The sequence below is a fragment of the Lupinus angustifolius genome, chromosome LG14, assembly GCF_001865875.1.
Source record: "Lupinus angustifolius cultivar Tanjil chromosome LG14, LupAngTanjil_v1.0, whole genome shotgun sequence".
Classification (NCBI taxonomy): Eukaryota; Viridiplantae; Streptophyta; class Magnoliopsida; order Fabales; family Fabaceae; genus Lupinus; species Lupinus angustifolius.
In genome coordinates, this window is record NC_032022.1 from 9,076,853 (window position 1) to 9,091,495 (window position 14,643).

A 14,643-nucleotide genomic window follows, 5' to 3' on the forward strand; every position below is an offset into this window, starting at 1 on the left:
TCAACGGGACTATCTTAAACATGGCAAGAAGTATGTTGAAGACAAGGAAACTACCTAAAAGATTCTAGGGTGAAGTTGTGGCTACTGTAGCTTACATAGTAAATAGATGTCCAACAAAAAGGTTGAATAAGGTGACTCCAAAAGAAGCTTGGTCACGAGTTAAACCAAATGTGAGACATCTCAAAGTGTTTGAGTCAATTTGTTATAGACATATACTTGAAAATAAGAGAAGGAAACTAGATAATAAAAGGGAAAAATTGATCTTCCTAGGATACCATTCTACAGGGGCATATAAGGTTTATAATCCAGATTCCAACATCATTTCATATAGCAGAGACCTCAAGTTTGATGAAACTTAGTCTTGGGATTGAGATTCAATTGATGAACCCTCAAATCATGTGATTTAGATGGACATAGGCACTACTCAAATAACTCTAGAGGATTCTACAACTAGAGAAGACAAGTAGATATTGTTGAAAGGCCTCACAGACAAAGAAATATGCTAGCAAGGTTGAGGGATTATGAGGTTTTCTCCGATACCTCAATCACATTAGAAGGAGACTTAGTGCATATAGCCCTACCAACTGAAATGGAACCTATCGCTTTTGAACAAGCAGCCAAAGAAGTTTGTTGGGTTGAAGCTATGAAGGAATATATCAAATGAATTAAAAAGAATAAGACTTGAGAATTCACAACACTACCCAAAGGAAAGAAGGTTATTTCAGTAAAAAAGGTATACAAGTTGAAATTAAAATCAAATGGAGCTATGGCCAAATATAAGGCCATGTTGGTTGCAAAAAAGTTCTTACAAAATCCTGGTTTGAACATTGATGAAGTGTTTGCACCAGTTGCAAGGATTGAGACTATGAGAATTATGATAGTTGTTGCAAGCTCAAAGAATTGGAGTTTGAGTAAAATGGATGTAAAGTCAAACTTCTTGAATGGTCCATTGGACAGGAAAGTTTTTGTCTCACAACCTCTTGGTTTTTAGGTTCGTAGTCAAGAATAGAAAGTTTACAGGCTACACAAGGTACTCCATGGGCTAAAACAAGCCCCCATGACATAGAATAAAAGGATACATAGTTTTTTTATGAATCAAGGCCTCCTCAAGCGCACTAGTGAGCATGTAATCTACATAAAATTTTCACCTATAGAAGCATCAATAATCATATGCTTATATGTAGATGACCTCTTGATAACAAACTGTAGATATGAAGATATAGAGAGTATCAAAAGCATGCTGAAATCATAATTTGAAATGTCTAATCTAGGCACATTGTCACGCTTTCTTGGGATTGAATTTCTGAGAACAAGCATATGCATTTTTATACACTGGAAGAAGTATATCTCTGATGTATTAATGAGATTTGACACGTTTGATTGCAATTCATCTCCTACACCAGTTGAAACTGAAAATGTCTTGTGCAAAGGAAGTCCTAATGACCAAACTGTAGATGCCACTCTATATATGCAGATGATAGGATCACTGAGATACATATGCAACTCTAGACCAGACATAACATATGTTGGTGGCCTAGTTAGAAGACATATGGAAGATCTTAGGAATTCTCACTTGATTGTTGTTAAGAGACTACTAAGATACCTAAAGAGAAGCATTGATTTTGGAGTATTGTTCCTTGCCAACAAAGACAACAAACCAAACATAATGTATGGTTACACTGATGCATGTTAGAGTGGAGACAAGGATGATAGGAAGAGTACCACAGGGTATTTGTCTAAACTTGGTGATGCCTAGGTTAGTTGGAGCTCTAAGAAGCAAAAGGTGGTTGCACTCTCATCATGTGAAGCTGAATATATTGCAGTCTATTTGGGTGGTTGTCAAGGATTGTGGCTGCAATCTTTGCTTAGAGAGTTTGGATATGTTGTGATGACTCTATGCTGCTACCAATGGATAATAAATCAGCAATCAGTTTGGCTAATAATCCAGTGTCACATGGTCGTAGTAAACACATAGATACTACGTACAACTTCTTGAGAAAACAAGTGCAAAAAGGAAATCTAAAGATGAAATTGTGTCCTTCATATGAGCAGGAGGCGGACATTCTAACAAAACCTTTGAAGATGGAGAATTTTGAGAAACAAAGAAGGAGGCTAGGAGGTCTTAGTTAAGGTAGTTTGAATTAAGGGAGAGTGTTGAGATTAATACTTTCTAAATCAAAAGCTTAGACCTTAGGAAAATGACTTGGGCCTTGAATGGTGTATAATTGGGCTTGTAGTTAAAACTTACTATAAATAGCAAATTGATTGTTAATCAACAACCTGAACTTTCTGTTAATATATATAATATTCATCATCTTCCTTTATCTCTATCTTTCACTAATTTTCTTTCTTTTCATAGTACTCCATCTGCAAGTTCTAACAAATTGAAGGATATAATTATCATTTCATTTTGCTTTTTATATTGTTTTGCAACAATTCTCCCTCCATTACTAAAGAGGAGACTGACTTCTTTTATTAAGGCTATGATGCATTGAACCAATTTGATCCTAATTCCATTAATTTAAACAGGTTGAGCTTATATAACATATAAGATTTTCAGCATAACATGTTTATCTATTTAATTTTTTTAAACTCTAAGGTTGACTTACTTAAAAGTTTGATTTGACTTATTAACATATTTAAAGGTGTATAATAAATGTTTGAAAATAGGTTAGTATACTTACGTTTAAATAGATTAATATCTAGGCTCATATAAACATAACAATTAAATTATATTTTCATATACATTTTTATATTAAATTTATATATATAATAATCTTAATTATATTAAAAATAACATAGTACCAACGTTATTATAAAGTATATTATATTAGATAGCCTAAAGAGTAGTCTATTAAATTAAATAGGTTTTTTTTTAAAAAAAGCCTTAGTTTGACATGTTCACAAGAAAGTCTGGTTTAATTTAACATGTATAGATAAAGTATTACATCGTTGATAGATATTCTGACATATTTATCTCATTAGTTATAATCCTAACAGAACTAGCTTTTAATTTTTTATTTGTACTGACAAGGGTATCTCTTCACCTTAAAGCTTTGTTTGGGAGATAAGAGAAAAAGGGAAGGAGATGGATCAAAGGGTTATGAAGGAGGAATGGAAGGGAAAAAGAAGAAAATTCTCTCATTGTTTGGGAGTATAAAATTTAGAAGTAGGAGTGTAAACTAATGATAATGTAAGAATGTTTTTTATTTTTCCTTTAAAAATATAATAAACAATGAGAAATGAATAATAATGTATAATTATATAATATTGTAAGAATGAGATTGCAACTAAGAGGGGTGAATTAGTTAACTTCAAATTACGGCCACTTTTTTCTGCAAAATCAAGACTTAACGTGCAACTGAAAATATATGCAGAAATTGAACAAGTAAATAATCAAAGAGATAAGGGAGCAGAGAATACACAAGGATTTTTATTCTGGTTCACCTTCTTGTCCACCGAAGGCTACGTTCCATACTCTTACAACACAAGAGATTTCTTCACTAAAGATTATGAATTACAATTACAATATCTCACCTCGAGATCTCTATGTACCTTACACACTCCCTAATCCTTATTCACTCTTGGAAAAACACATTTGCGAGTGATTCTAATACCCTTTCTTATCACACCCTTGTGAAAGAAAGTATTCTGCAATAATAATGAAGAATGTACAACAATGGCAGATTGCCTTTACGTTTGAAAGTAATATAACTTGCAATCCAATCAACTCTTTTATATACTTTGTAATAATGCTCTTTATAAGTTGTTAAACTTTGAAACACTTTACTTTAAGAAACTTCAGAAAAATTAACTTTCAAAAGTTTAAGAACTAGTTGCCAAAAGTGCAGAAAATAATTTCAGAATGTGTGTAAAAGCTTTTGAAATTTGTATGAGAGTCGTGTGTTTGTGTTGTGAGATTCAATGCCTTTAAATAGACTTTCCAATCACCCATACTTCCTCTACGAAAAGGTTGGAATAGATTGGAGTGAAGACATTTCATTTGGGATGAAAACCTTTCATTTTGAAATCTGAAATCTAATGTAACATCACTCAGTAATCGATTACAACTACTGGGTAATCTATTACCCAAACATTCTGTCCACTGGGAATTTAAATTTGATTTCGAGTAATCGATTACAGCAAGTGAGTAATTGGTTACTCAACTTCATTAAAACTGGTAATCTGTTACTCAAAGACAGTAATGGATTACTCTACCTAGTTTTAAGTTGGATAACTCTTTTCTCACACACGTAACTTGTTACTTAGATGCAGTAACTCGTTACACTATTTTTAAAAATTGTTTTGAGTATATTGAAGTGTTTCAATTTTCTTTTAAAAATAGTTTGAACATTACTACTATTGTATATTCAAGAGTATAACATAGAAGTACCTATTAGACTTAGACTAATTTATCTTGATGCATTGTCTTCATAAGTATTCTTATTTTTCTTCTTTTTGGTGATGTTGGTGTCTTCATCAAAACTGTGCCAAAGTCAGGAGCAAAGATGTTCTTCACAATCTCCCCCTTTTTGATGATTACAAACCAATATCTTCTTTAACAGTGTAGTTTTCAGAGAGTAGCATACTTTGAGATATGTTAAGATGACTTGAGTATGATCTCCCTATTTGTATATCCCCCTTTCATTTGGAGTTATGTGCATGCAATGTTTTAAATAGAAAATACACTTCTCCCAACTTTTCTCGCCCTTTTGACTTCATCAAAAAGTAGAAAAGTCAAGAGTTCAACACAATATGTATATATATATAGCATACATATTCATAAGATATATAATGAACATCGCAATGTATATCATAAAACATAGATGTTCAGATATTTGGTCACAAATAACAACAACAAAACAACATGAAGCAAATTTTGTCTCAAAATATGAAATGATTACAACCAGAAAATCAGTAAATTGTTTAGAAATATGCATCAAAACAAACAGAAATTCTAGACACAATCTATGACTCAACCTACTCAGCTTAGAAGAGAGACGATGAAGTTCAAACTGGATTTGTTGATTCTGAGTATCAAAGGCATCCATCCGGTTAGTGATGTAGCCTCGAAGAGAAAACACTTCATCCATAATCATCTGATTTGAAGGCATGGCAACAGATGAGGAAGATTGAGCATGAAACTCAGAAGGTTGAGGTTCAGGAGGGTTAGGAGGGGCAGGTTCTGATTGATCGACAGGAGTAGTCGGTCTATCTGTTCTATGCTTATAAGTGCGGTCATTAGGATTGAAAGAGTATCCCATTTTGTGGATCATGTCCACATCAATATGGCTTTCACGAAGATTTAGAGAGACTTTGGTTTCCCCAACAGTAAAAACACCGAAATGTTCAAGAATTTTGGTTATGAAAATTGCATAGGGCAAGGGGCTTTGAGTTCCTCAAACAGTCTACATTTGTCTCATTATCATCTGAGCCCAATTGATTTTGATGTTATAATTCATAGCATACATCAACTGAAGTTCTATGTCACTTTTTTGAGAATGGTTTGAAAATATAGGCAAAATGACACAGCTCAGAAAAAAATGAAGCAAACGGTCCTCTAGTTTAAGATGTCCAGCAGATAAAATATCTTTATTCTTAACAGTCTTACCAAAGCCCTGTTGCTTACGCATTTCTATTTCCCCTTTTGAAATTCTACACAAAGAATAGTAAAAATCCTTTCGATCGTAGTTATCTCATTCATAAAGATGTTTGAAACCCGTTGTGCAACATTGAGTGGATATGTTACAGCACAATGAACTAAAAGTTTTCAAATCCAAAACAATGTCTTTTCCTTTCACATAAGAAGTAAGGCAGTTTTTCTAGAAGTTCAAGTTGGAGTAAAATACTCTAACAAGTTCAGGATAAATATCATTTGATTCACATCAAAAATCGAAAAGATTTTGTTGTCGTAAAAGATAAGGGAAAATAAAATCTTCAAACTCAAAATTCCCGACATTACCGAATTTTGAAGTAAATATGGTTCGTCCATGGAAGTGATCTTCGAAGACTTTGCGTTGTTCATCGTTTGCGAGAAGTCTTGCTAAATTCAGAGGGTTAGAATCCAAGGATGAAGTCCATAGCTTCTTTTGAGTCACATTAGTGCGTTGCTTATTTGATCTTGAAAAAGATGTCATGGATTGGGTTTTTGAAGGTCTTAGGTTTTTGTGGTTGGGAGATTTGGGGTTTTTGGATTTGGTCCACTAATCATGAAAATGATGGTATAGCAGTGTTTAGTATTGAAAATGTGATATGAATTAACATAAAAATCACACAAAACAGATGAAAAATGAAGATTTGAGGGGGTGTTACATGAGTGAGAGAGAAGGAGGAAGAAGATGAGTTTGAAAAAATGCATAAAATCATATATATATACCTGCACAGAGTAATCGGTTACTCAATTTGAGTAATCACTTACTCAATTTTAAAAATTTTAAAATTTTCAAACAGCAGCTTTGAGTAATCGATTATAGCATTTACGTAATCGGTTACTGAAACTCCATGTTTAACCCTGTAATCGGTTACTCTCTAGAGTAATCGATTACTGACCCCAAAAAAACTTATTTTTACACATGTTGATGCTATTAAAATGATTTTTAATCCAAAATTAGAAATTTTTAAATATAAATAAACACTTTTAAGTACATGTAGGCATGAGATAAACATAATGAAACACACATATAATCATATAATCATGTTATGATAGGTAAGCTTCATCAAGAATGCCTAATTCTCGTCTAATTTTGTAAAATGATTCTTTAGCCAATGGTTTAGTGAAAATATCTGCTAGTTGGTTATGAGTATTAATGAATTCAACGATCACATCTTTCTTTTGGACATGGTCCCTAAGAAAGTGATGCCTTATATATATGTATTTGATTCTAGAATGCATAACTGGATTCTTTGTGAGGTTTATAGCACTAGTATTGTCACATCTCATAGGAGTGCAGCCTAAGTCTAAGCCATAATCTCGTAATTGATGTTTAAGTCACAACAGTTGGGCACAACAACTACTTGCTGCTATATATTCTGCTTCAGCAATGCTTAGAGCAACACATGCTTGTTTCTTGCAAGACCAAGAGTGATGTGAACCTCTTGGTTAAAAGGCTCTTGAACGATCTATCCTAGTTGGTGTTTGGCCTAAGCTTACGGTTGAGTAGAGATCTTGAGAGTAAGCAGCGGAAATGTATTGAAATTGGATAAAAGAAGATGGAAAAGATTTAAGGTGAAGGCGCCACAACACTTGAGGTGTTGATAAGCAAGAACTTGGTTCTTGATAAGAACTTGGTTCTTGATAAGAACTTGGTTCTTGATAAGAACTTCTAATATTCGTTCAGCCAAGAAGGTTTGGAGAATATTCTCACAAGTATATAATATTTTTTTTTCCACAAGGAATTCAATTTAACTTTCAACTCAATGTGTTTATTCCATAGCAAAAGACTTACATTTATAGGCAAGCCACTAGGCTCCCACGGTTTGCAACTAAGACTAATGCATCGTAAATTTATATTGGATTCCATAAAACCAAATGAATCTAATCTTAAACTAGACTATATTCGAATAGTAAAGAAATGAGCACACGTGTTTCGTGTGCTTTATTACAATTGAAAAACAAACTTAATGACTTGGCCTAGGATGCTTGATTACCACGGTTGGATAGTGATGAGTATGGGATTCCTTTCCTCCTTAAGTGCACGGGTAAAAAATTAAGTCATATGATTAATGAGACTTGAAGACTCCTTATTGCTCACGGCTAAGCTTTGATGAGCCCCATTGGATTCTTCTAATTTGGCACAAGGAAATTGTTGTAGCTAAGCCTCCTTAATGCTCATCGGGTACACTTGGACTTGGCATAGGATTCCTTTGCTAAGGAATGAATTTCCCACAGCTAAGTGTTGATTAAGGATGCACTAAATAGCATAGAATGCCGTTGGTGCAATATGGTAGGCTGCCAACGGCTAGGACATGTGCATAATGCACCATTAAGGTCTCAAACAGCCATATGCTAATTTCACACGAGCACCTTTGCTCCAACAACTCTAAAATTAACTTAGGGTTCCTCTGGATGAAATGTGCTCAGGTAGATTTAGCTCCAACGATCCAGACATGGTGTTTAAGCCTCATAAGTGCTCCATTTAAGCTCCTCTATAGTCATATTGTGATTTCCTCCGAGCAATCTCCCTCCAACGACTACAATAGTCTTTATTTACTTGCCAAATAATATTAGACTAAGTTATAATGAGTTTGGTTCACGAAAATTATAAGTTGGTCCAAGCATTAAAGTGTAGGTTACACTTTTAGGCTTGACTTAATCATCCACGAGTCATTTTTCATTCTAGTCAAGTTTTATGGGCAGATTTATGATTAACACACTTGAATTAAATAAATTGAGTGTTAGAAAAAAGTTATCCCACACATTTATTATAAAAATTAAATTTGCTCAATACTAATTAAATTGGCTAGGCCTGACTCGGTCAGGCTACGCCCAGTGTCTGATGTGGCACGCTAGGTGCATGCGCCTCGGTCAGATTTCCTGGCCAGGCTAGTTTGGCCCAACGCCTGGTGCAACATTGGGTGCACCAGAGTTCCCAACTCGGACAGAGTTGTCTCGGTTAGGAATTACGCCTGATGCGTCTGGCTTGCCAAGGCCATTTTTGGCGCCTAGGTCAGACCCGTGGCCTGCCTCATGCGCATGGCCTGGTCCATCCTTGGCTCGGTTAGAACCATGGACCAAGATGCTAGTGAGCATCTTTAGACCCCATTGGGCTATCTTTGGCTCACCATCATGGATCAACATTATGAGTTTTCCAAGGGCATTTTGAGTCCTTTTTGCTCTAGCCCTAGTCATAAGACCACTTATGCCTTCAAGGCTATCAATATCAAATTTAGGTTCTTTGAGGTTCACATCATCCCCTCCTTCTTGAAGAGATTTCGACCTCGAAATTGTATCTTCTTCACCTACATCAAATGGAAACAAACCATCAATATTTACTAGATCATCGTTAGATAAACACTTCCTTTGCTCTCGGATGCTATTTGCTTTGGTACATTCTTTAGTAAATTCTATTTGATTGATTAAGCCTTCCATGAGTCCAATCTTAAGACAAGTGATCATTGTCTTGGCTTCCCATCTGTCATTAACCCCGATTCCAAGCTCCTGAAAAACTTTAGAAATATTTTTTGGAAAAACAAAGTTAGTTGTGAAAATAAATAGAGGTGTGGTGGGTTGTTTGGTTAGAACAACTTTTTGAGCTCCCACTTTATCCATAAGATATAATGGCTTTTTCTCCCTCTCTTTTTGTATCTTCTCACTTTCTTTTGTTTTCCTCTCACTCTTTTTTTTTCTAGTACTATTTTTCTTTTCAAGATCCGCTTGTCCTCAATTACTTGCTCGGGGGTTAATGGAGAAAGTATCACCCTCCTTTTGTTGTGTATCAATGTATACTTGTTTGTTCTTCCACCATGTGTTGCTTTTTTGTCATATTGCCATGAACGACCTAGTAACAAATGACTAGCCTCCATATCCACCACATTACATAGAACCGAATCTTCATAGCTCCCAATAGTAAAAGGGACTTCAACTTGTTTACCAACAAGCATTTCTCCCACCTCACTCAACCATTGCAACCGGTATGGAGTGGGATGTGTCTTAGTTTCAAGGTTTAGTATTGACACTATCCTTGTACTAGCCACATTGGTGCAACTTCCACTATCAATTATCAAACAACAGACCTTAGCACCAACTAGACATCTTGTGTGGAAGATGTTTCCTCTTTGGTCAGCTTCTCGGTCTTTGATTTGGCCTCCTAATAGCCTCCTCACCACAAGCAAGTCACCTTCAGAAACTTTAGCATCATCCTCCTCATGACCACCCTCTTCATCACTTGAGGCTTCGGATTGAGATTCTATCTCTCCATTATTCATGATCATTGTCTTCCTTGTAGGGCATTGAGAGGCAATATGCCCAAGACCTAAGCACTTGAAACACTTGACATCTCTACTCCTTTGAATTGGAACCACGGCTAGTTTACCTTGGCTTGTAGTCGCAGATCCCTTGGTGCTAGGTGTAGCTTCTTTTGTTGGGCTCTCCTTCTTGAGTTTGTTCACCCACCTTGATGATTGATATTTGGAACTAGAACTAGAAGAGAATTTTGACTTCTTCCGCCTCAATTTATCTTCTACCTTTATTGCTTGTTGCACTAGATCATCCAACTCAACATAGTGTTGTAATTCAATAATGTCTTGGATGTCTTGATTCAACCCATGTAAGAACCTTGCCATAGTGGCTTCTCGGTCCTCATGGAAATTAGACCTCAACAAGGCTAATTCCATCTCCTTAAAATATTCATCAACACTTTTAGACCCTTGTGTGAGCCTTTGTAGTTTGTTGTGAATATCCCTTTGATAGTAGTTATGAACAAACAGTCTCCTCATGATCAACATCATTTCTTCCCATGTATCAATTGGTTCAGCACCAATCTTTCTCCTCTCCTTTTGAAGCTGATCCCACCAACTCATGGCATACTCCTTGAATTCCAAGGCTGCCACCTTTACCTTCTTCTCTTCATTGTAAGAATTGCAATCAAACACTTGTTCAATTTTTAATTCCCGCTCAAGGTAAGCCTCTAGATCATTCTTGCCAATAAAGGTTGGAACCTTTATCTTGACCCCTTCTAATTTGTTGTCTTCCCTTCTTCTCCCCCTCATTGCTTCCCTCATTTGCCTACCCCTGCCTCTTTCATCATCCGAGTCACTTGAATACCCATAGGCACGATTGTCAAGCCTTCTATCATACTCCAATTTCATTTGCTCCATTTGCCTTTGGAGTGTTTGAAATTGTATGGTGATCATGGCATGTAGGATTGTTGTCCTTGGGGACAATGGAGAACTATCACCTTCGTGATTAGACATTTCACTCAAACTCACATGTATCACTCACTTTTTGTTTGTGGAAAATGCAGGGAATTGTGTACCACTCAACACTCTATCCTCCACGGCCTTCTTAAGTAAACCAAGTTTTGAACCAAGAATTTTGTGAATGAAAATCAGTCCAACTTCTCAAAATTGGAACGTTGTGACTTGAGTTATACCTCAAAGAAAGAACTTGACACTTTTTGTTTAGACTCTTTTTGGATTCTTTGAACTTTTGTAGAATCACTTTGACACTTTTTTTGACACTTTTGATTTTTAGACTTTGACTCTTTTTGACACTTTTTGATTTTTTTTTTTGGACTTTGACACTTTTGAAAGATAAAGATAAAGAAAGATAGATATACTCACGGCCAAAAGAAATGATTAGTGAACACCAAGCAAGAGACTAGCTCTATTGCCACTTGATGTGAACCTCTGGGTGAAAAGGCTCTTGAACGATCTATCTTGGTTGGTGCTTGGCCTAAGCTCACGGTTTAGTAGAGCTCTTGAGAGTAATCAACGAAAAAGATTTGAGGTGAAGGCGCCACAACACTTGAGGTGTTGATAAGCCAAAGTGATGCTCGCCACAAGAACTTGGTTCTTGATAAGAACTTCTAATCTTGGTTCAGCCAAGAAGGTTTGGAGAATACTCTCACAAGGATATAATCCTTTTTGATTCACAAGGAATTCAATTTAACTTTCAACTCAATGTGTTTATTCCATAGCAAAAGACTTACATTTATAGGCAAGCCACTAGGCTCCCACGGATTACAACTAAGACTAATGCATGGTAAATTTACATTTTATTCCAATAAAACCAAATGAATCTACTCCTAAACTAGACTATTTTCTAATAGTAAAGAAATGAGCACATGTGTTTCGTGTGATTTATTACAATTGAAAAACAAACTTAATGACTTGGCCTAGGATGCTTGATTGTCACGGTTGGATAGTGATGAGCATGAGATTCCTTTCCTCCTTAAGTGCATGGCTCAAAAATTAAGTCATATGATCAATGTGACTTGAAGACTCCTTATTGCTCACAGCTAAACTTTGATGAGCCCCATTGGATTCTTCTAATTTGGCACAAGGAAATTGTTGTAGTTAAGCCTCCTTAATGCTCATCGGGTACACTTGGACTTGGCATAGGATTCCTTTGCTAAGGAATGAATTTCCCACGGCTAAGTGTTGATTAAGGATGCATTAAATAGCATAGAATGTCGTTGGTGCAATATGGTAGGCTGTCAACGACTAGGACATGTGCATAATGCACCATTAATGCACCATTAAGGTCTCAAACAGCCATATGCTAATTTCACACGAGCACCTTTGCTTCAACAACTCTGAAATTAACTTAGGGTTCCTCTGGATGAAATGTGCTCAGGTGGATTTAGCTCCAACGGTCCAGACATGGTGTTTAAGCCTCATAAATGCTTCATTTAAGCTCCTCCACGGTCATATTGTGATTTCCTCCGAGCAATCTCCCTCCAACGACTACAATAGTCTTTATTTACCTGCCAAATAATATTAGACTAAGTTATAATGAGTTTGGTTCACGAAAATTATAAGTTGGTCCAAGCATTAAAGTGTCGGTTACACTTTTAGGCTTGACTTAATCATCCACGAGTCATTTTTCGGTCAGATTTCTTGGCCAGGCCAGTTTGGCCCAACGCCTGGTGCAACGTTGGGTGCACCAAAGTCCCCAACTCGGTCCGAGTTGTCTCGGTCAGGAATTACTCCTGATGCGTCTGGCTCCATGCCAGGGCCATTTTTGGCGCCTAGGTCAGACCCGTGGCCTGTCTCATGCGCATGGCCTGGTCCATCCTTGGCTTGGTTAGAACCATGGACCAAGATGCTAGTGAGCATCTTTAGACCCCCTTGTGTTATCTTTGGCTCACCATCATGGATCAACATTATGAGTTGTCTAAGGGCATTTTGAGCCTTTTTTTGCTCTAGCCCTAGTGATAGGACCACTTATGCCTTCAAGGCTGTCAATATCAAAGTTAGGCTCTTTGAGGTTCATATCAAAGAGACTAAAGCATTTCCTAAAATGTGACAAGTACCACTTGTACTTTTCCTTTCACTTCTGCATCGAGCAAAATCTGAATCTAAATAACCAAGCAAATCACATAATACTTCCTTTTGGATACCACAACCCAACGACAGTTGTGCCTTTAAGTTATTTCATGTTTCTATTAACAATAACTATATGTGATTCTTTTGGTTTAGATTGATAGTATGCACACAGACATACACTAAACATGATATCAGGTCTACTGGCAGTTAAGTATAAAATAGATCCAATCATATCTCAACACTTTGATATTTCAATGCATTTTCCATCTTCGTCTGTATCGATGTAAGTACCAGATCCCATAAGAGTAGCTATTGGCTGGCAGTCATCCATATCAAATCTTTTCAGCAAATCTCTGCAATACTTGGATTGACTTACAAAAATGCCATTATCAAGTTGTTTCATTTGTAATCCAAGGAAGTGATTCAACTTCCTCATCATGGACATTTCAAACTCTCCTTGCATCATTTTGCCAAAATCACTTCACAGATCTTCATTAGTAGAACCAAAAATAATATCATCTACATAAATATGAACAAGAAGAATATGATGATTTATTTTCTTTATAAAGAGTGTAGTGTCGACCTTCCCTTTGGTGAATCCTTTTTCAAGTAAGAAATTGGTTAGACGATCATACCATGCGCGTGGAGTTTGCTTTAAGCCATAGAGAGCTTTCTTTAATATGTAAACATGAGAAGGATGTTTGTAATCTTCAAAATCAGGAGGTTGTTCTACAAACACTTCTTCTTGAATATATCCATTTCGAAAAGCACTCTTTACGTCCATTTGATATAGCTGAAAATTTAAAGAACATGCACATGTAAGTAATAGCCTAATAGCTTCAAGTCTAGCAACCGGAGCGAAGATTTCATCAAAGTCTATAACTACTTCCTGATTGTATTCTTGGGCTACTAGTCTAGCTTTATTTCTATCAATAATACCATTTTCATCATATTTATTACGAAATACCCAACTGATTCCTATAACATGCCTATTTTTAGGTCTAGGAACAAGTTCCCAAACTTCATTTCTCTCAAACTGGTTTAATTCTTCTTGCATCACAAGAATCCAGTGTTCATCCTCGATTGCATCATCAATCTTGGAGGGTTCTATTTGAGAAACGAATGTCATGTTTAGACAAGCATTTTCTAGCATTGAAAGGGTAGTGACACCCTTATTTATATCACTAATGATGTTGTCAATAGGATGATCTTGATGAGTTCTCCATTCTTTTGGTAAATCATAGTGAATATGCTCTTCTTGAGAAGATAATTCATCATCCATTTTCAAATGCTCAAAATTAGTTGTAGAATCACTAATAGAATTTTCTTTAGCAAGGGAACTTGGCAAGTCCTCTTCATCAAGGGTTAACCCATCCTTTATCATAGGATTGGTTTCATCAAAAGATATATGAACGAATTATTCCATGGCTAGAGTTCTTTTATTAAAAACTCTATAAGCTTTACTCGTAAGAGAGTAGCCTAGGAAGATACCTTCATCAGCTTTTGTATCAAACTTGCCTAAGTTATCCTTACCATTATTTAAAACAAAGCATATACGACCAAATACATGCAAATGAGAAATGTTTAGTTTTCTACCTTTAAAGAGTTCATAGGGGGTTTTCTTAAGAATTGGCCTTATAAGAACTCGGTTCGAAA

General features: G+C 35.9%; 1 protein-coding gene across 1 annotated transcript; it reads right to left on the reverse strand.

Moving 5' to 3' along the window:
* Positions 1,132 to 10,911, reverse strand: LOC109326356. The gene is made up of 3 exons (XM_019559046.1): positions 10,591 to 10,911; positions 9,446 to 10,500; positions 1,132 to 1,534 (listed from the first exon to the last, which is right to left on the reverse strand). Exons 1-3 carry the CDS (start codon positions 10,909 to 10,911, stop codon positions 1,132 to 1,134), a joined length of 1,779 nt encoding a protein of 592 aa, XP_019414591.1.

Excerpts from the sequence above, each read along its gene's own strand:
- LOC109326356 (XM_019559046.1), bottom strand. The coding sequence starts at position 10,911 with ATGTCTAATCACGAAGGTGATAGTTCTCCATTGTCCCCAAGGACAACA. Across the intron at positions 10,501-10,590 it reads GGGAATTAAAAATTGAACAA|CTTCAAAAGGAGAGGAGAAA; the intron begins GTGTTTGATTGC and ends TGGTGGGATCAG. Across the intron at positions 1,535-9,445 it reads CATGGTGGAAGAACAAACAA|GCCACCAACATATGTTATGT; the intron begins GTATACATTGAT and ends TCTTCTAACTAG.